Source organism: Rhincodon typus, chromosome 22, assembly GCF_021869965.1.
Source record: "Rhincodon typus isolate 14 chromosome 22, sRhiTyp1.1, whole genome shotgun sequence".
NCBI lineage: Eukaryota > Metazoa > Chordata > Chondrichthyes > Orectolobiformes > Rhincodontidae > Rhincodon > Rhincodon typus.
The window spans coordinates 25,014,644-25,035,320 of NC_063353.1; the positions used below are offsets into that span (position 1 = coordinate 25,014,644).

The window sequence follows — 20,677 nt, forward strand, 5'->3', positions numbered from 1 at the left end:
CAGCCCTGCACCTTGTTGTCTCTGATTATTTCAATTGGTTTTCAGAAAAGGGGATTGGGGGCTGGATAAAGAAAGAGGCTATTAAATCAAAGGATCAATGACAACATATCACTCTGCAGGCTAAATGAATTAATTCACCCCTTGATGAATTGATGGTGAAACTAAAAAAAAACAATGCTATTGATGTTGTACACGTTATTCTACCATCACCTTAATTATGTCATTGAATTTATGTATGCAAGTTTTAGTAGATACTTTGCACTCTGTTGAAGAAAAAAAATTGCTAATTTCCTCAGTATTATTGCAGTTGGTTTTGTCTCTGATCATAGTAGCTTTATTGTTTGTATTATTGTCATGACTGCTCATTCACTTCACATTTACTTGATGGCTGGTGATTTAGGGTTTAGAGTGAACAAAAAAAAACTGTTTGAACTAGATTATTCAAAAGCAATCATGCTGTCATTGTCCTACCCAAAATACATAAATTACCTTGGAATCTCCAGAAAAAAAGAGGATAAACAGCTATTGATAATAGAATAAGAGAACTCAGAAATCAATGCAGAATGATTTGGCTTTCCTAACACCACGTGTGTTCCATGTTAATTCAGTTGTTCTCAAGTACAAACAGGAGATTTTGATACTAAAAATGTTTCAAAATGGTTTCAGTCTTACAACAGTACAACTATATTAAAAATGCTGTAACTGGCAAATTCTGAAGAGGACATGACCCCTTGTATGAACAGCAGCATTCCAGGTCCAACACTGACCTGAAACCTTAACTATTTCACACTCCCTAGATGCTGCCAGACCCGCTGAGTATTTCTGGCATGTTTTTGTTCTTATTTATTTCACCTGTGGGGGTTGGAGGAAACTATGATTATTTTTAAAAGATTTTCAGAAGGTCCATACTTCCTTCTGCAAATTAAAAGCAAAATACTGCGGCAAAGCTGACATATGAAATGAAAACACGCTATCCACGATAAGCAGATTTAGTTAACACTGCCACAGCAGGGGACAACTGAAGGAGGAATTTTTTTGTGTGTGTAGAAACGAGTGGATGACCGGATTGCAGAGAGAAAGTGACTCCCAGTGATATTGAGTAGCCCTGAGATTGCAGGCAGCACGAGGCTGCTGTGGAACCCGGAATTCCTCCTCCCCATTGTGATGTTAGCGGGGGCAGGCGCCTGCGCAGAATCGCCAGGAGCTCAGGTGAGGGAATTTGTTGCATGTTCCTGTCCACCTGCCTTTACAGGGCAGGAGCAGACCTTGGTTGACAGCTTAAGGTGAATTGAGCACCTATTTTTATTTTTTTTTTTAAATCTCACTCGGTAATAAGTGTGTGACTCGCTGTGCCAGGAATGAAGGTGATGGAGTGAGAGTCATGGTGTGGTCTGTTCATTCATCCAACTGTAGTGGTTCCCTCACTCCTTTTCTGTCTCTCTCTTTCTGTTTTCCTTGGGATCTGGGCGTTGCTGCTTAAGTCCGTTATTTTATTGGCCACTGCCAAATATCTTAGAAAGGTGCTGCTAGGTCTTGTTACTGCACTGAGTATTTTGCTCACTTACACCACAGTGGTATTAGAGTTATATAGAGTCCAACCTAGACCAGATAAGTAAGGCAGGTTACTTCCTTGTGAGTGCACCACTTGGCGTTTGTTTTAGTCATCTAACAACACTTTTGCTAATATTACCTTTCTTTTATTTACAGATTTTCTAAAATGAATCCAAATTCTATTTCTTTGTTAACTTCCTATAGTACGCATCGGGTATTAATTGTGTGATATCTGCAATTTTCTTTTATGAATTTATTGGCTCTCTTTTTAGAGCTTCATTTCACCAGAATAATTAATATTGCTTTCTTACTTGATACTTGTTAATAAACTTGAGATTTTCTTTGATTTATGCAAATATTAGGGATGGGGAAAGAAAAGAGGCCCAAATTGCTTAATGTTTAGTTTAGTTTGCTTTGCATTATTAAGTCTTTATTTCTAGAGGTTCTGTTTAGTGAGCTCAGTTTTAGCATTAGTTCTTTTAATTTTGGTTCTCTGTTCCTTTTTTAAATAAAAAGACAAAAACACTGATTTTAAAAATGGCCATAGGAAGCAGTTTACCCAACAGGTTAGGTAAGTTTCACTGTGGATTAACTAAAAGGAAGTCCAAGTAGAAATGAATATTCAACTCCAGGGTAGTTCACTATTAAAGGGACGCTGTCAATGAGTCTAAAAGATGTTCTCCCTGTCATGCAAACCAATAATGTGTATGAATTTCAGTTCTGGTAGATGCTTAGGTATGTAGTATCTCAACAGCTGGTGGATGGTATCAAAATGCAGATCCCTTCAGTTCACAACAAGGTGCAGGCCATAGCCAACCAGCCTGTGCTTGCTGAACACTCAACAGTGTCCAGCATCAGATGTAATTTGCAATTGGATAACATTTGCTCTATAATCCTGACTATGCAAAAATATTAGGCTGATAATTAGTTTACAGTTGTCAGTTGGGCTCGCAGGATGGAATGCTTGTGTGTACTGAAAGCTGCAAAGCTGTATATATTAATTGTAAAGAATGTGTCCTTTTATTTTTGATTGTGGAAATTGGAAGGGACTGCTTTAAAAGCCAAATATTACCAAAGGATTGCTGTACTTTTTTTTAGAAAACAAGTTATCTGGCACTCATTAAGTGCTGTTCACACAGCTCTTTGTTCAAGCAGTGGAGAAAATCTAGTTATAGATGAGCTGGAGCCAGGTGGTATGTACCAATGGACCTTTGGCTGGCAACAAGAAGCTGATTGGTTTGTGAAATAGTGACCAGTTATTGATGGCAAAAGACTTTGCCTGCCAACAACTGTGTGATTGGATCTCAGACAGCTGAATGATTTGTGGCTTGGAACTTTTGGAGGAGCAGCTGAAAGGGAAAGAACTGTCCACATTTTTCTCTGTGGTTAAAAACAAAAAAACACCTCAAGCCTGAAAACCTGTCCCTCAGCAATTGCTGTGAGCTATGACCTGATAACTAATAAGTCAGAGGCTCTGTAATTGTGAACCAGCTGTCCTATGGCTCCTGCGACAAGTGAAAGTACCTGGAGAAGGAAGATCAAAGAGCAGCATGTCCTGACAAGCCAAAAGGATCATGATAAGAACCATTCTTCTCTTTGCCTATCACACACATGTTTTTGTCTGTGCGTGGGCTGTAACTAGTCGAATTATATGATGACAGTTCATAGTAGCTAAAATCTGTTAATTTGTAATCAAGGATCATTCTTGATAGGTCAGAAACCTGATCTGTGCTTTCTGTCAACCTCTGTCTATAGATACAGGTAAATTAGGGAATCCTGTGCACTTCTTAGAATCATTTAACTTTTCTGCCAACTCCTGGAGTAGTGGGGCTTGATGTCCCACGTGCTACCCTAGTGAGGGATAACATGATACATGGGCTCCTGCACTTTGCAGACAGAAAGATTACACACACCAGGTGTTTCAACTCAACAAAATAGATGGGAGCCATTCTCTGGTTCATTGGTCAGTGGTGTGGGAAATCAGAATAGATCTGCCGGCTTTAAAATTTAAGCAAAGCTTGGAACTTAACTGTCCATCATCTTTAACTGGGCATCTGCCGTGGCAACACCTCTACTAATCACAGTCTACTTGCCAACCAATCAGCACTCTGCTCTCGTACCGTCTGTGTTGTTTTCTCTTTACTTTGATGTTTCCTGTGATTTGACTGAACACAAGACCAAAAGCTTCGATAACGTTTTTTTTTGTTTTAGCAACACAGTTGTGTTTTACCAATCAACTATATGAATTAATTGCCTTTTATCCTTAAGCATTGGAGTTTTTATCATTGACTGCCATGTTTTCTGCTGTTACCATACCATGATACTATGGATGAAGTAGAGATCAATATCTGTGTGCATATGATGCATAAACCTATTAATATTCTTTATAAAATGTAAATATATTCTAATACAGCCACCATATGATTTTCACAACAAAAACAAAGTTGCTGGAAAAGCTTAGCAGGTCTGGCAGCATTTGTGAAGGAAAAAACCGTTCTGAGGAAGGGTCACTGGACCTGAAACGTTAACTCTGTTTTTTCCTTCACAGATGCTGCCAGACCTGCTGAGCTTTTCCAGCAACTTTGTTTTTGTTCCTAATTTACAGCATCCACAGTTCCTTCGGTTTTTGTTCACCATATGATTTTGTTTGTTTACTTTTTTAGTTAGATATTATGATTGAGTTGGTGCTAAACACGGAGGTAAAACTAAACCACAAAATCAAACTTCACTATAATCAATAAACAATGACTACACCCATATGGGAGCTGGCTCCCAGCCAGCAGAAGGTAGTAGCAATGGTGCTGTGACTAATTTGAGTGATCTTGCTAACTTCAACTGAGCTTGGCAGCCACTGTGTTATTCTGAAGCATTCTGCTGTAAAGAAATTAAAAATTACTTGTCCAAGCTGAAATTTGTAGATTTTCAATGACGGTTAAGCAGTTCTTTCATTGTATTGCCCAATGTGTCAAACTGCATGTCATCAATATTAAGATTTTGTCTTCAATTTAGATACGTTGAAAAAATACCAGCAATGCTTTCCCTGTTCTTGAAAGCTACTGCCTTCTTCTGGAGAAAAGCTGACAATGACTTGGAACAGGATTGTTACGACACCGCAGGTATTAAAGTAGAAAATGTCTTTGTTTGGTATAACAACAATAACATGCATATAACCACATGTATGGCTGTCATTGAAATGAAACATTTAGACTCTACAGATCACTTGAAGCACCCCTTTCTTATTCAACAAACATTCATTGCATGCCATTGTCAATAGTATGTGAAAAACTTGCTATGCTTTACATAGTTTGCTGCTGCTACTGCTTGTAGATTTCTTGCCAGCTTTTTGCACCATAAGCCGCGTACAGTAAGTCAGAGGAAGCAATAGCTTCGTGGTATTATTGCCAGGCTATTAATCCAGAAATTCAGCTAATGTTCTGGGGGACCTGGGTTCGAACCCTGAATTTGAATTCAATAAAAAAAATTACCTACTGAAGACCATGAAATCATTGTTGATTGTTGGAAAAAACCCATCTGGCTCACTAATGCCTTTCGGGGAAGGAATTATGCCATCCCAGCCTGGTCAAGTCTACATGTGACTCCAGATCCACAGCAATGTGGTTGACTCTCAACTGCCCTCTGAAATGGCCTAACAAGCCACTGAGTTATGTCAATCGCTATGGCATCTGAACAAAGAAATGAAACCAGGTGCAAAAACAAAGTTGCTGGAAAAGCTCAGCAGGTCTGGCAGCATCTGTGGGGGAGAAAACAGAGTTAACGTTTCAGGTCCAGTGACCCTTCCTCAGAACTGATGGTGGCTGGGAAAACGTCAGTTTATATGCAGAAAATAGGGAGGTGGGTGGGGTAGGGAGTAAATGATAGGATAGAGCCCAAAGACAGAGAAAGACAATTGGACAGACAAAGGAGTTGCTAACGATCAGGCTGGGAGAGTGATAGTTGTTAATGGGCACTGTTAGTGACTAACAACAGGGGGTGTGCAATGGCAGGCTATGTGGTAACAAGGCCTGGTGTGTGGGGTGGGGGGCTGAGACATGGGAGAGTTTAGGCCCTAAAATTATTGAACTCAGTATTGAGTCCAGAGGGCTGTAGGGTCCCCAAGTGGAAAATGAGGTGGTGTTCCTCCAGCTTGTGCTGGGCTTCACTGGAACGCTCTAGCAAGCCGGAGACAGAGATGTTGGCCAGCGAGCAAGGTGGTGCATTGAAGTGGCAGGTGGACCACCAGGTATTGACCAGGCACCTGAAAAGACAACAGCAGAAACAGCCTTGTTGACCCTGCATGATCTCCCATACTAACATCTGGGGGCTCGTGCCAAAACTGGGAGAGCTGTTTCACAGACTAGTCAAGCAACAGTCTGACATACTCATGGAGCCATACTTTACCAAAGCCCGAGACACCACTATCGCCATCCCTGAATATGTCCTGTCCCGCCAGCACAGTGGTGAGTGTTGCCCTGAGAGTTTGCAACATTGACCTTGGAACCCATGAAGTCTAGTGGCTTGAGGTTAAACATGGACAAGAAACCCTCATGGTTACCATGTACTGTCCTCCTTTGACTGATGAATTGGTACTTCTCAATATTGAATAACACTGGAGGAAGCACTGAAGATGGCCAGGAGGCGCAATGTACTCTGGGAGGGGTATTTCAATGTCCACCACCAAGATTGGCTCAGCAGCAGCACTACTGATCAAGCTGGTTGGCTCCTAAAGGACTAAAATTGCTAGACTGTGTCTGCGGCAGATGGTGACGGAGCCAACTTTGACCTCCTCCTTACCAATCTGCCGCCTGCGGATGCATCTGTCCAAGACAGTATCGGCAAGAGTGACCACCATACAGCCCTTGTGGAGACGAAGTGGCACTATCGTTGTGCAGAATGGGACAGGCTTCAAACAGATGTAGCAACTCAAGACTGGGCATCCATGAGGTACTGTGGGCCATCGGCAGCAGCAGAATTGAACTCCAGCACAACCTGCAACCTCATGACCCGGCATATCCCCCACTCAACCATTACCGTCAAGCTAAGGGATCAACCCTGGTTCAATAGAGAGTGCAGGAGGGCATGCCAGGAGCAGCACCAAGCATACCTACAAATGAATTGTCAACCTAGTGAAGCTACCAAACAGGACTACTTGCATGACAGACAACGTAAGCAGCAAGTGATAGAGCTAAGCGATCAGATCTAAGCTCTGCAATCCTGCTACATCCATTCATGAACAACTTGTTGCGGAAGGAGGCTCCAAAAATTTTCCCATCCTCAATGATGGAAGAACCCAGCGCACCAGTGCAAAAGATAAGGTTAAAGCGTTTGCAGCATTCTTCAGCCAGAAGTGCCAAACAGATGCTCCATCTCAGCCTCCATCAGTGGTCTGCAGCATTACAGATACCAGTCTTCAGCCAATTCGATTCATTCCATGTGATATCATGAAATGGTTGGAAACACTGGATACAGCAAAGGCTATTGGCCTTAACAACACTCCGGCAATAGTATTGAAGACTTGTGCTCCAGAACTAGCTGTTCCCCTAGCCAAGCTGTTCCAAAAATAGTTACAGCACTGGCATCTACCCAACCTATGTGGAAAATCATAGAATGATAGAATCCCTACAGTGTGGAAACAGTCCCTTCAGCCCAACAAGTCCACACTGACCCTCAGAGCATCCCATCCCCCTATAACCCACCTAACCTGTACATCCCCAAACACTATGGGCAATTTAGCATGGCCAATCCACCTAGCCTGCACATCTTTGGACTGTGGGAGGAAACCGGAGCACCTGGAGAAAACCCACACAGACACGAGGAGAATGTGCAAACTCCACTCAGATAGTCGCCTGAGGGTGGAATTGAACCTAGGCCCCTGATGCTGTGAGGCAGCAGTGCTAACCACTGAGCCACCGTGTCACCCAGGTATGTCCTGTACACACAGAACAGGACAGATCCAAACCGGCCAATTACCACCCCATTAGTCTACTTTTGATCAGCAGTAAAGAGATGGAAGGTGTCATCAACACTGCCATCAAGCAATACCTGCTCAGTGATGCCCAGTTTGTGTTCCACCAGGGCCACTCAGCTCCTGACCTTATCACAGCCTTGGTTCAAACATGACCAAAAGAGCTGAATTTCAGATGTGAGGTGAAAGTGACAGTCCTTGACATCAAGGCTGCGTTCGTCCAAGTGTGGCATCAAGGAGCCTGAGCAGAACAGGAATCGATGGGTATTAGTTGACAAACTCTCCTGGTTGGAGTCATACCTGATGCATAGGAAGGTGGTTGTGGCTGGTGGAGGAAGTCATCTCAGCTCCAGGACATCTCAGCAGGAGTTCCTCAGGGTAGTGTCCTAGGACCAACAATCTTCAGGTGCTTCTTCAATGACCTTCCATCCATCATAAGGTCAGAGATGGGGATGTTCACTGATAATTACACAATGTTCAGCACTGTTCACTGAAGCAGTCCATGTCCAAATGCATCAAGATCTAGACAGCATTCCGACTTGGGCTGACAAGTGGCAAGTAACACTTGCGCCCCGCAAATGCCAGGCAATTACCATCTCCAGTAGGAAACAATCTAACAGCTGCCTCTTGACATTCAGTAGTATTACCATCGGTGAATCCACGGGTTGCCATTGACCAGAAACTCAACTGGACTTGCCACATAAACACGGTAGCTACAAGAGCAGGTCAGATGCTAGGAACACTGCAGTAAGTTACTACATCCTGATTCCCCTGAACCTAGCCACCATGTACAAGGCAAGAGTATGATGGAATACTCATCCATCCGGGCATGTGGAGCAGCTTCAACAACATTCAAGCTTGATACGTGCAGGTCAAAGCCGCCAACTTGATTAGCAACGCATCCACAACAACAATTCCCTTCACCAATGCTCAGTAGCAGCAGTGTGTACTATCGAAAAGGTGCAGTGCAGAAAATCACCTAAGATCCTTAGCACCTTCGAAACCCACGGTCACTTCCATCTAGAAGGACAAGGGCATCAGATATACTGATATACCAGCTGCAAGGTCGCCTCCAAGCCATTCACCATCCTGACTTGGAAATATGTGGCTGGTTCAAAATGCTGGAATTCCCTCCCTAATGGCATCGTGGGTCTACCTAAAGCACATGGACTGCAGCAATTCAAAATGGCAGCTTCACCTGACGAAGGGGCTATGCTCTGAAAGCTGTGATTTCAAATAAACCTGTTGGACTATCATCTGGTGACGTGTGACTTCTGACTTTGTCCACCCCAGTCCAACACTGGCACCTCCACATCATATTTTGAATGTTTAATGTTTCATTTTCTAGATTCCTAACATCAGTCACTCTCGTCTAAAAATTAGAGTATGGAATATTTTTAATATTTTACCATTGTTATGAGCCCATCTGATTATAATACAGGGCAGGTCAGATTCCAGTGTGAAACCTGGTTTCATAGCAAATATTGAACTTACTGTTGGTTACTGTGATGTTTTAGTCACTGAACATATTCACTAAGAGCTGTACATGTTATTTAATGAAAGAACACAACTTTATGATACAAATGAAAATAAGCAAACGGCATGGTGGCTCAGTGGTTAGCACTGCTGCCTCACAGCACCAGGGACTCGGGTTCGATTCCACCCTCGGGCGACTGTCTGTGTGGAGTTTGCACATTCTCCCTGTGTCTGCGTGGGTTTCCTCCCACAGTCCAAAGATGTGCAGGGTAGGTGGATTGGCCATGCTAAATTGCCCACAATGTTCATGGATGTGTAGGCTAGGTGAGTTATTGGGGGATGGATCTGGGTGGGATGCTGTGAGGGTTAGTGTGGACTTGTTGGGCCGAAGGGCCTGTTTCCACGCTTTTGGGTATTCTATGATTGATTCTATATGTTTAAAGAAAATGGGCAGGCGATGGCCTAGTGTTACTATTGCTGGACTGTTAATCCGGAGACCCAGATAACATTCAGGGGATCCAGGTTCAAAATCCACCACAGCAGATGGTGGAATTTGAATTCAATAAGTATCTGGAATTAAGAATCTAATGATAACCATGAATCCATTGTCGATTGTTGGAAAAACCCATCTGGTTCACTAATGTTCTTTAGGGAAGGAAACTGCCATCCTTACCTGGTCTGGCCTACATGTGACTTCAGAAGTGCAGCAATGCGGTTGACTCTTAACTGCCTTCTTGGCAATTAGGGATGGGCAATAAATGCTGGCCTAGCCAGCAACACCCTCATTCCGTGAATGAATAAAAGGAAAGGAAAACTTTTAGAGCTGAACATAAACAGCAAAACAGGTTTCAAATCTTTCTCCGCAATCTTCTTTAGAGTACAGCTTGAAAACATTATACAGACTCTCCCAGTTTGAAGGCTTCACAAACTAACCTGCCTGCGAGGGTCAAACTGTTCTCCTGAATTGACAACCCATTTCTTCTGCCGGAATGAAACCAGAACCTGATTCTGCAGAACTGCACACAAGCCAACTTACCAGTAGCCTTTGATCATTTATTTTTCAATGTTTTTCAGCTGTATAAACACTTCATTGCTTACCACAGATATGAAGCTGGGCCCTTACCAATTTGCATGCTTTCTCGGAAGTGATTTATTTACATCTCTTCTGAATGAAATTATGATTGTTTTTAAGAAAGGAAGTTACTGAAACCAAAAACAGTCTGACTCTATTTTAAAAATCTAAATTCCCAAATGACAGTAATGTATTTTACACACTATATAAAGAAGAGTTTTAGATGGTGTTGGAATTTGTCGGGATTACTGTGATCCCCTCAACCCAGTATAGAAGCTTCTACTTAAAGGTGCATTATATTTTCTCTCCTCTCTGAAAATACACTGATTCTTAGTCTTCCAATTTTGATATTCTTGAAGCTGTAGTCATGTAACATTTATCCATTGCTTGAGTGGCTCATAACTGTAATGCATAATAATCATTATTAAACACAATAATAATCTTAGACTGGATACAATATTTGCACAAGAATGCTTTGAAATCATGCAAGCATTGCGCATAACAGAATTGGAGTGGCCAAGAACAAAATTGATGGCAACTGCTTTAACAGATTTACGTAAGATTTTAGGTTGCAGAAGTCAGTTATTACGTGGTTGCATCCATTTCTTTGCCTCTCTCTGCACTTCCCCCACCCCACCCCTCAACCCCCAATCCATCTGTGTCCTGCACAGACAGCTGCCAGTCCTATGGTATCAAAAACAAAGTTGCTGGAAAAGCTCAGCAGGTCTGGCAGCATCTGTGGAGGAGAAAACAGAGTTAACGTTTCGGGTCTGGTGACCCTTCTTCAGAACTAATCTAGTCCTATGGTATCCTTTCATTGCTGTGTACAGCAGCTCCCAACTGCTCTTCCCCTCCTCCCTCTCTATGCAAACATGAAAGCATAGAAACTAGGAACAGGAGAAGGGCATTCGAGCCTGTTCTACCATTCGATATGGTCATGTTGATTCTTTATCTCAATGTTCCCTTTTTCTCCCCATACCTGTTGATGCCTTTAAAATCTAACAAATCATCTATCTCTTACTTTGAATATACTTGGCCCCAACAGCCTGTGGTAGACATTTCTATGGGATCATTACCCTTTTGAGTAAAGAAAACAACTGATGGCCCCATGAGAAGGAGTTCTTGTTTTGTTATCAGTGATCATAGCTAGTGTGCTTGTGTTTGTTATCTGCTGCCTTCTCATAGCCGTGAACTACACAATGTTTGTGAGCAGCTGGCACCCCAAACTGCTGACCTTGTGAGGTCTACCATGTGTAAGTTATTCAATGGTGAAAGCATCTCAACGATGTTCCCACCTGAAGTGTGTACGTTTTTATGTGTACATGCATTATGTTCCAGCAAAGAACATTGACCAATAATCAGGAGTGTAAATTTAGCTAAGGAAAAATTAAAAACAAAGGGCACTGAGGCTAAGTAGAATATTTCAAAAGCTGTCCCAGTTGAGATCAGCTATCCAAAACAAAGCAAGAATTACCCCTAAATTTTTGGTCTAATGTGGTTTCGTAATGTATTCAGCATCAGGTGATTGTATACCATTCTGCAGCAAATTTAGGATTTCGAGAACCCATTCAAATAAGTGCAATTATTTTCAACTATAAGGAAGTCTGGTTTTCTGATTCCATTGTTTTTAATATTACAGCATACAGTTGGTTGAATTCTGCCAGTAATATTAATAACTTTGTTTTTGTTTTAAAGATTGTACAGAGTATAAAAATGTACTTGGAGCGACTGTGACCAGATTTTGTGGCAAGTATGGTTTAGTTGATGACTCCATTTACTTCACTTCCAGCGATGTGCTGGGAGGTATGCCTTTGCAAGTCGGCCAAAAAGTGAACGTAGTGGCCCAAAAAAACGAGACTTCAGGAGGTTGGAAAGCAGTCAAGGTAGGAGGTGGTACAAATAATCACTTAGGCCAAAAAGTTTGTCCCTGAGATAAATGTCGGGGAAAATCTGCATCTCCACAAGCCTAACATGGAAGAAAGTGCCCTGGATAGGCTGATTTAATTTTTTGTCAATGGGTGGGACAGGTGTTACCTGGAGTCAGGCTTCTTCTTGTCTTAGGAGAGAGTTGAAGTTAACAGCAGGTGCCGCCACATGCAGAGGGAATGGCCTGACTCAGTGGTCCAGGGCTACTTGGCGATTGATTTTAAGGAAAAGTTACCAGAGCCAAAACGCCGAATCGCCACACACATCCATCTCTCCACACCATGTCCCCCTCCCCCATTTACCATTCTGATCCATTGCCAAGCTGTGGTCTCCACCTGCTCCCATGATCCTCTAAAGCCCTATACTAACACATGCCAGCCCATGCCACATGCCATCCTTTGTCTTTATGACTTCGATAGCAATTCACTTCAGTAGCCACAGTGATAAGATCTGAGAACCCTTGCTGAGATGAAATAAGTTTTTAGTATCCATTGATGAATTCACAAGTTTAAAAAATCTGTTCAAAAACTCATTCACTATGTCTAACATCCTTCACCTACATAATCCTTTACGAAAACAAGTGTTTTTATTTATAGCCCCTCTCAAAAAAAAAAATTATAAGTCTGTGGACCTCCTTAATCAATCGCTTAACTGACAAGCAGCTCAGTAACAAATTGTTAGATCAATCATATAGCACAAATTCTCTAATGATAGCCTTCAGCTTGTATGAATGACATTGAAATAACAAGCAGTTATTTCCAATGTTTAATGACCAGGGCATTTTCAATGCATTGACAGTCATTATGATCTTAATCTGCTTTTTTGTTTTAAAGCTCACATTCCCATCTACCTTTTATGATCCCAAATGGCATGACCTCTCTCAAAAGTGTCCTTGCACCTGTCAATAAGTCGATTCTGCCTCTCTAAACAACTGTGGCAGTTTTATACTTCTCCTGAAAACTGTGAAACCCATAAGTCACAATTTGGGAATAAATATTCAGAATAGAGGCTCCTGTAGCATTTTGGCTAGGCTGGAGAGAGCCCACGCCCCGGTCTTTATACAAATCCAAGCCATTTTCTATTATGCTATACTCTGCATTTCAAAGTGCATTCTTCTAAAATTTTTAACCACAAATAACTGGATTGGTTCACACTTGATATAATTCATGAGTTGTAAAATCAATGTAAAAACGAGATGAGCAATATCTTTGTTCCAGCACACAGTTTTTGAGTTTTTGTCTATTCCAAAATGTCATCATTCTCTTCCAAAGTTGATAGTAGAAGTTACAATTGTTGAAAATATGAAAAATCGACCAAAAATACTTCAGTCATTCTGTCTCTGTGAAGAGAAAAGACCAAGTTGATGTCTTGAACATCTATTCTTCTTCAAACTGTGTTGTCTTGTTTTCTGATGTTGAATTTTTGCACATTCCCTACTCCTGACTCTTACAGAGCTGCTTTTCATGCCCAATTAAAATCAGCAAGAAATATATATCATCATTCTTTCTTTCAGGAAAACCCATCATTATTTCTTCCCTTTGCAAACTGCCATCCCATCTCCCAAGTCCTTGTATGGTGCTTTTGCCTTCCAAATGTGTGCCTTTGTCTTCCCATAGCACCAAAATAGTTGAATCTATGTTGTAAACAACATCCTCTGGGTAAGAGAATGGTGTAATGTTACTGTTTAATCCCTTTGACGTCTTTGCAGGTTTTGGCATAATCAACTATACCATCCTGTTCCAAAGCTTGCACCTTAGTGCAGTTCAAAACTCCCGTTGTTTAATTCTATTATGTAAGCAGGTGTAGCGGAATGTCTTACTGGTTTCTTTTCCCACCGATATGCCATGACCATGAACATCCATTCAATGATCTGTCTTTGACTTTGTCAGTGAAGAGCCTTGAGGCATTTTTTCAAGGATCAAGGCGCTCTATTAGTTAAGTTGTTTATGCTGTACACAAATCTTACGCAACAAGTATTTTTTAAATGCCCAAGAATTGGTAACCAGTGTACAAATTGATGTTTAGAATAGTGATCATTAAGAATGTTTGACCAATATGATACTGAGCTGATAACATGTTTATTGGTTACTTAATTTTTCAACCAGTATAATTCTCTATAATGTCCAGCTGCGCTCAAAAGTGTAGATATTTTTCATTGTTACTTCTGTTGCTAAAGGTTCCCTTGTCTACTTTGATATCATTCACATTCTTTACATTTATTTCCATCTGCTCAAAAGTTGTTAGCACAAGCTTGGACACTCCTGTTATGGATTGATGACAGAGCTGTAAGAAACATAATGCCTGGGTTGAAAAAATATTGGTGGACAACTCTCATAGTCAGTGAAGCAAAGAAAACTAACAAAGTGAAATCTAATCAAAGTTCTCAATCCTTTGAACAGATTTTAGAGGTGGAGGTTTGAAGTCTTCTTTTCCTGCATTGTGTTGTTAGAATACAGAACACATTATCCAACACTCATTGGACCTGTAACACGCTGAAAGAGAATTGTATGAAGACTTAGAGAAAAATATTGAGGAGTAGAGGGAGAATGGACAGAATATGTAGAAATAGGATTCAAGTACACATTCCAGTGTAAGACAAGCTAGGAAAGTTTCTTTTCAACCTTGCTAGAGTTTCTGTGGATCTCACTGTTTTGAATTACCATCCCTGACAAAATACAAAATATCATACCCTATCAAGTTGCATACAGGTGATCCTGTTATCCTTGATGTAAACCAGTTTAGTGAAAATACTGCTGATTACCAAAATATGCTTGCTTGTTGATTTTTGATGGTAGTATGTACAGTTTAAAAAAAAAAGTTTGTTTATAATGGCTGCAAATGCAGCCTCATTTAATTTTAATAATGTATAAATGCACCTTGCTATCCCAAACTGAGAAACCATTTTCTTCGTCAATTTTGGTAGCATGTTAAGAAGAGAGGGGCCAGTGCTGGAGAATAGACTGCAAGCTTTTGGTCATTAGGTAATGGCACAATGTTAGGTGAAGTGTATTATTGCATGGATCAAATGTGGAAGTAGTTCCCATATGTTCTTAGCAATACCCTTTCATCTTGAGCATGCAAGAAACTTGCCTGTACCCTATTGTTATTTTTCACAGAGGGCCTGCTATTTTGAAGCTGCTAGTTTGCCATGTTAAAATAAGCGTGGTACAGACGTTACTTGGCTATAAGGAATGAGGTATCTTCAAAGTGACCAATTAAAAAGTTTGGGTAGTTCATCATTGCACAAGGAAGGTGATGAGGTTAATATTCTGATCAAACCTATTTGAAGGGTCTTATTATTTTGAAGTTATGTTAAAATTCTTACATTTGCCAGAATATTCCCATTTGATGAGCAACAATTACTAATCTGGTTCCAGGATAAAGAGTGCCTACCACCCACACTCGCTCATGTTAAATGCGGTTAATTTCTTCCTCTCCATTATTTACATTTTTCATTTTTATTAAGTGTCCATAAATTGTCAGTTGCAAATTAAATTGTGGAATTACTGGTCTAAAACTATTCAGAAATTATTTACAAAAGTAAATTGGGTAATTGCCTAATTCATAAAATCAATTTTGGATGTAACTGTTTTTAATCTTAGCACTGTAGAATTACAAATGAACTTGCGTTTTGGACATCAGTTGTATAAATTATGTTTCAGTTGTTAATCGAGAACTTAAATTGCAAATATGCAAAATTGGACGATTGTTGAAAACTTTTTAATTGGTTTTGATGATTTGTACACTTTTTTGAATTTAGGTGGAACCTGTAACTAATCAGTGGGAGGATGATAATGATACTTGCAGCGCATACACACGTTCTCCAGCAGAAAATGAAAATCGTAACTTGATAGGCGTTATAACTTCATGCACCAAAGATGGTGGCTACATTAATGAAACAACTTACTTCTCCCTGGCAGATGTATGTGAAGGTAAAAGCGCAGCCATATTTTTGTTTTGTTTAGAAATCATGCATAATTAGCTTCCAACTTCCTTCAGTGCCAGCTGTAACTTTTGAAGGTGCAATGCATATTTTATGAGAAAAGATAGATGTATTGAATGTAAGGCATGTCCAAACTTTATAAATTGATCGTATGTTCATTCTTGTTAGTAAGTGCTCAGTTACTGAACTGAAAGTATTTTCTGAAGAAGGGCGTAACTCCCTGTTCTTTGGGTAAGAAATCTAGGATTGATTTTCTCAATTGGATGGAGTAACTCTGCTGGAAAGCATACCAACATAGAATGCCTCCAATTCAATGATCTGCGCACACAGTTGAGCTGGGTGGGGAAAGTCACTAGCAGATTATTAGTGCTAAATCATACTTGCATTCAAATTACAGCACAGAAACTAGTTGCTCAGTTCAACCAGCCAGTGTTGACGTTCATGCTACACAAAAAGTTATCTCTCCTCAGGCAAGCGGCACTTTCTGGTGCTTGTTTTCTCTTCATATTTCTGAGGAGAGTGCTTGGATTTTCTAAGTGTGAGTGTCCCCACCCATTCGTAATAATACCACATGTGTTTATAGTCTTTTTTAAAATCAAAAATTGTTCTATTCCAAACGATCTAATTTCTGCTTCAATGAAAGGCCATTCGAAGAAAACTTTTTACAATCCCCTTTGGCCCATCGAATCCAGACTGACCCTCTCGAGTGATCCATGCAGACTCACCCCACCCCACCACTGCCCTATTCATAGAATCCCGCATTTCCCATGGCCAGTCCACCTCGCCTGCACATCCCTGAACACTGTGGGGAATGTCAGCAACTCCACACAGACAGTCGCTGTAGGGTGGAATCAAACCCAGATCCCTGGTACTGTGAGACAGCAGTGCTAACTGTTGAACCACCAAGTAATCCAATCAGGAATTCTAAAGAAACTGCTTCGCTCAGGGAGTTGCAAGAATGTAGAACACGCAAGAACAGGGAATATTTGAAAGGAAGAATATAGTATAAGGTAAGTATGTGAGAGAGAAAGGAATAGAAGATTAATTTAATATTGTTAGGTTAGCAAAGGTAGGAGGAAGCTTGAGTATACCATAACTTCTTGTTAGTAAGAAGTTAAATTAAATCCACTGCAAGATGAAACATAAGGTCAGAAGGTGTAGAATCTGTGTGGGTAAAGTTGAGGAACTGCAAAGGGAGAAAGATCCTGATCGGAGTTCTGTACAGACTCCCTATCAGTATTCATGATGTGGGGCAGAAAATACATGAGGAGATTTGAGCATGTAAGAAAGGCACTATTACAATAATCATAGGGGACTTCAGTACACAAGTGGACTGGGAAAATAGATTGGCAGCAGACCCCACAATTTCTACAAAATACTTTTTGTAGCAGCTTGTGGTAGAGCCCACTAGAGGACAGGCTATTCTGGATTTGGTGATGTGTGATGAGGTAGACTTGATTAGGGAGCTTAAGGTGAAGGAACCCCTCGGAGACAGCGACCACAATATGATAGAATTCACCCTGCAGTTTGAATCAGATGTAACAATATTACAATGAGTAAAGCAAATGCCAAAGACATGAGGGAGGAGCTGGCCAGAGTTGTTTGAATGGAGAGCCAAGCAGAAAAGCTGGTGAAATAACAATGGCAGGAGTTTCTGGGGATAATTCTGGAAGCACAGCAGAAACTCATCCCAAGGAAGAAGAACCAAATAAAGGGGAGAACGAAGCAATCATGCTGTCAAGGGAAGTTGGGGATAGGGTAAAAACAAAACAGAAAGCATTCGATGTGGTAATGATTAATGAGACGCCTTCATTTCTTTTTTTGTTGTCCTCTGCTGGTTCTTAAAGGTGAGAACATGAAATGAGAGTAAACTAGTGAGTAAAATAAAAGAATATTGCCAGAGTCTTTTTAGATGTATAAAAAGTAAGAGCAGAGGATAAACATTGGAATGCTAGAGAACGAGGCTGGAGAAGTAGAGATGGTAGAGGAACTGAATAGGTACTTTGCATCAGTCTTTACGGTGGAAGATACAAATAGCAAAACAGAAATTCAAGAGTCAGGAAACAGGTGACTGTAGTGGCCACCACTAAGGAGAGGGTGCTGGGGAAGGTGAATAAATGACTCAGACCGAATGGATTACACACTAGAGTTCTGAAGGAGATAGCTGAAGAGATTGTGGAGACATTGGTGGTGATCTTCAGGAATCACGAGTCAGGGAGAGTTCAAGGGGACTGGAAAATGGCTGATGTAACAGCCTCATTCAAAAAAAGGAGAGGGGCAGATGGTGGAAACTTGCAGGCTGGCTTGGCTGACCTTGGTCATTGGCAAGATTTTACAGCCCATTGTTGAGGACAAGATTGCAGAGTACATGGAAATGTATAGTAAAATAGAACCGAGTCAGCATGGCTTCATCAAAAGGAGGTCATGCCTGACAAATCCGTTAGAATTCTTTGAGGCAGTAATGAGCAAGTTGGACAAAGGAGAGCCAATGGACGTGATCTATTTGGATTTCGAAAAGGCCTTTGACATCGTTCACACAGGAGGATGCTAAATAAGATAAGAGCCGATGGTGTTAGGGTTTAGGTACAGGCATAAATAGAGGATTAGATGACTGGCAGAAGACAGAGTGGGGATAAAGGACGCTTTTTCAAGATGGCAGCCAGTGACTAATGAAGTTCTACAGGGATCATTGTTGGACCACAAATATTCAAGTTATACATTAATGATCTGGACAAAGGAACTGAGGGCATTGTTGCTATGTTTGCAGATGACACCAAGGTAGATGGAGAGACAGGTAGTATTAACGAAGCTGCAGAAGGATTTGGACAGGCTAGGAGAAGTGGGGGAGAGGTGAAGTGGCAGAAGGAATAGAATGTAGGAAAGTGAGAAATTATGCACTTTGGTAGGAAGAATAGAGGCATAGATTATTTTCTGAATGGAAAAGGCTTCAGAAATCTGAAGCGCAAAGGAACTTAGGTGTCCTAGTTCAGAATTCTCTTAAGGTTAACATGCAGGTTTAATTGGCAGTTATGTAACCAAATGCAATGTTAGCATTCATTTTGAGGTCTAGAATACGAGAGCAGGGATGTACTGCTGAGGCTGTATAAGTCTCTGGTCAGACTGCATTTGGAATATTGTGAGCAGTTTTGGATCTTGTAACTAAGGAAGGACGTTCTGGTCTTGGAAGTGATCCAGAGGAGGTTTACAAAAATGATCCAGGGGATGAAAAGCTTGTCATATGAGGAGATATTGAGGGCTCTGAGTCTGTACTTGATGGAGCTTAGAAGGATGAGTGGAAAATCTGATTGAAACTTACAGAAAACTGAAAGGCCTGGAGAGTGTGGGTATGGAGATGATGTCTCCACTGGTAGGAGAGATTAGGGCCTGAGGGCACAGCCTGACAGTGAAGGGATGACTCTTTAGATCTGAGATGAGGAGGAATTTCTTCAGCCAGATGTTGGTGAATTGGTAGAACTCATTGCTGCAGAGAGCTGTGGTGGCCAAGTTGTTGAGTGTCTTTAAGACCAAGAGAGTTTCTTGATTAGCAAGTCGATCAAGGATTACGGGGAGAAGGCAGGAGAATGGAGTTGAGAAACATATCAGCCTTGATTGAATAACAGAGCAGACTCAATGGGCGGAGTGGCCTAATTCTGCTTGTGTATCTTATGATCTTATGAATTGATTGGTCTGAATGGCTTTCATGCCCTGCTTTTTTTTAAAAATTTACTTCCATATATGTTTTGTTTGCTTTCACCACCAACCACCAGAGTCATAGAAAAAAATGTTATCTGGAGCTGCAGCTGAGAAGACAAAAATAAAATCAACTGCAAGAATTTGTCATTAATTTAGAATTAACATCATACAGAATAATCAAAACTAGCTATTCTTTATATTACTTTTAGCTTTGGAGTTCATGTGTCCATTTTTGTCACAAACGAATGATGAACAAAACAAAAGTAAACAGAACATAATTAAACTTCTTGCTGTCTCATTCGGACCCACAAACACAAAAAAAAATTAAAACTATCTCCGTGTGCCAGCCACAAATGCCAGTCTAGCTTCCAGTTTCATTCCTTTTATGCTGTGTGAGGGTCTTGTATTTCTGTGCTGCACGTAGACTTGTGATAGACTTCTAATTTGAGGTTTAACAAATGTGACACCGGAGAACTGGGGTGGCACAGCTAGTTAACAACACAATCTTGGGCGGCACGGTGGCTCAGTGGCTAGCACTGCTGCCTCACAGTGCCAGGGACCTGGGTTCAATTCCACCTTCAGGCAACTCTGTGTGGAATTTGCACATTGTCCCTGTGTCTGCGTGGATTTCTTCCAAGTGTTCCAATTTCCTCCCACAGTCCAAAGATGTGCAGTTAGGTAGATTGGCCATGCTAAATTGCCCATAGTGTCCAGGGATGTGTGAATTAGGTGGATTATCCATGGGAAATGCGGGTTAAGGGATAGGGTAGTGGGGTGAGTCTGGGTGGGATGATCTTTGAATAGTCAGTGTGGATTTGTCAATTCGAATGGCCTGTTTTCACACTGTTGGGATTCTATGATTCTTATGTCACTTGTAGGCTCTGACTGGCCAGGTTGACTGAAGTCCCTTTTTGATAATGGTAAGAGTGCTAAGTGAATAATTTGCGGTTTAAAAACTTCCAGTCCACAAATGAAAATCATCTGTAAGTAAATTATGAAGGTTTGCTGGAATATTTCTATTTGGGGCACTGGGAATCTTGTTCACATCTATTTG

The 20,677-nt window shown here is 41.0% G+C and overlaps 1 protein-coding gene across 1 annotated transcript in view; it reads left to right on the forward strand.

Moving 5' to 3' along the window:
• The first annotated feature begins 1,245 nt into the window (after nt 1-1,245).
• LOC109910419 (RNA helicase Mov10l1-like) overlaps nt 1,246-20,677 on the forward strand; it is a 57,883-nt gene continuing 38,451 nt past the window's right edge. The window contains exons 1-4 of the mRNA XM_048609953.1: nt 1,246-1,283; nt 4,561-4,667; nt 11,757-11,944; nt 15,748-15,919. Of these exons, the coding sequence (XP_048465910.1) occupies nt 4,583-4,667; nt 11,757-11,944; nt 15,748-15,919 (445 nt within the window). The 5' untranslated portion in view covers nt 1,246-1,283; nt 4,561-4,582. The remainder of the gene's footprint in view (nt 1,284-4,560; nt 4,668-11,756; nt 11,945-15,747; nt 15,920-20,677) is intronic.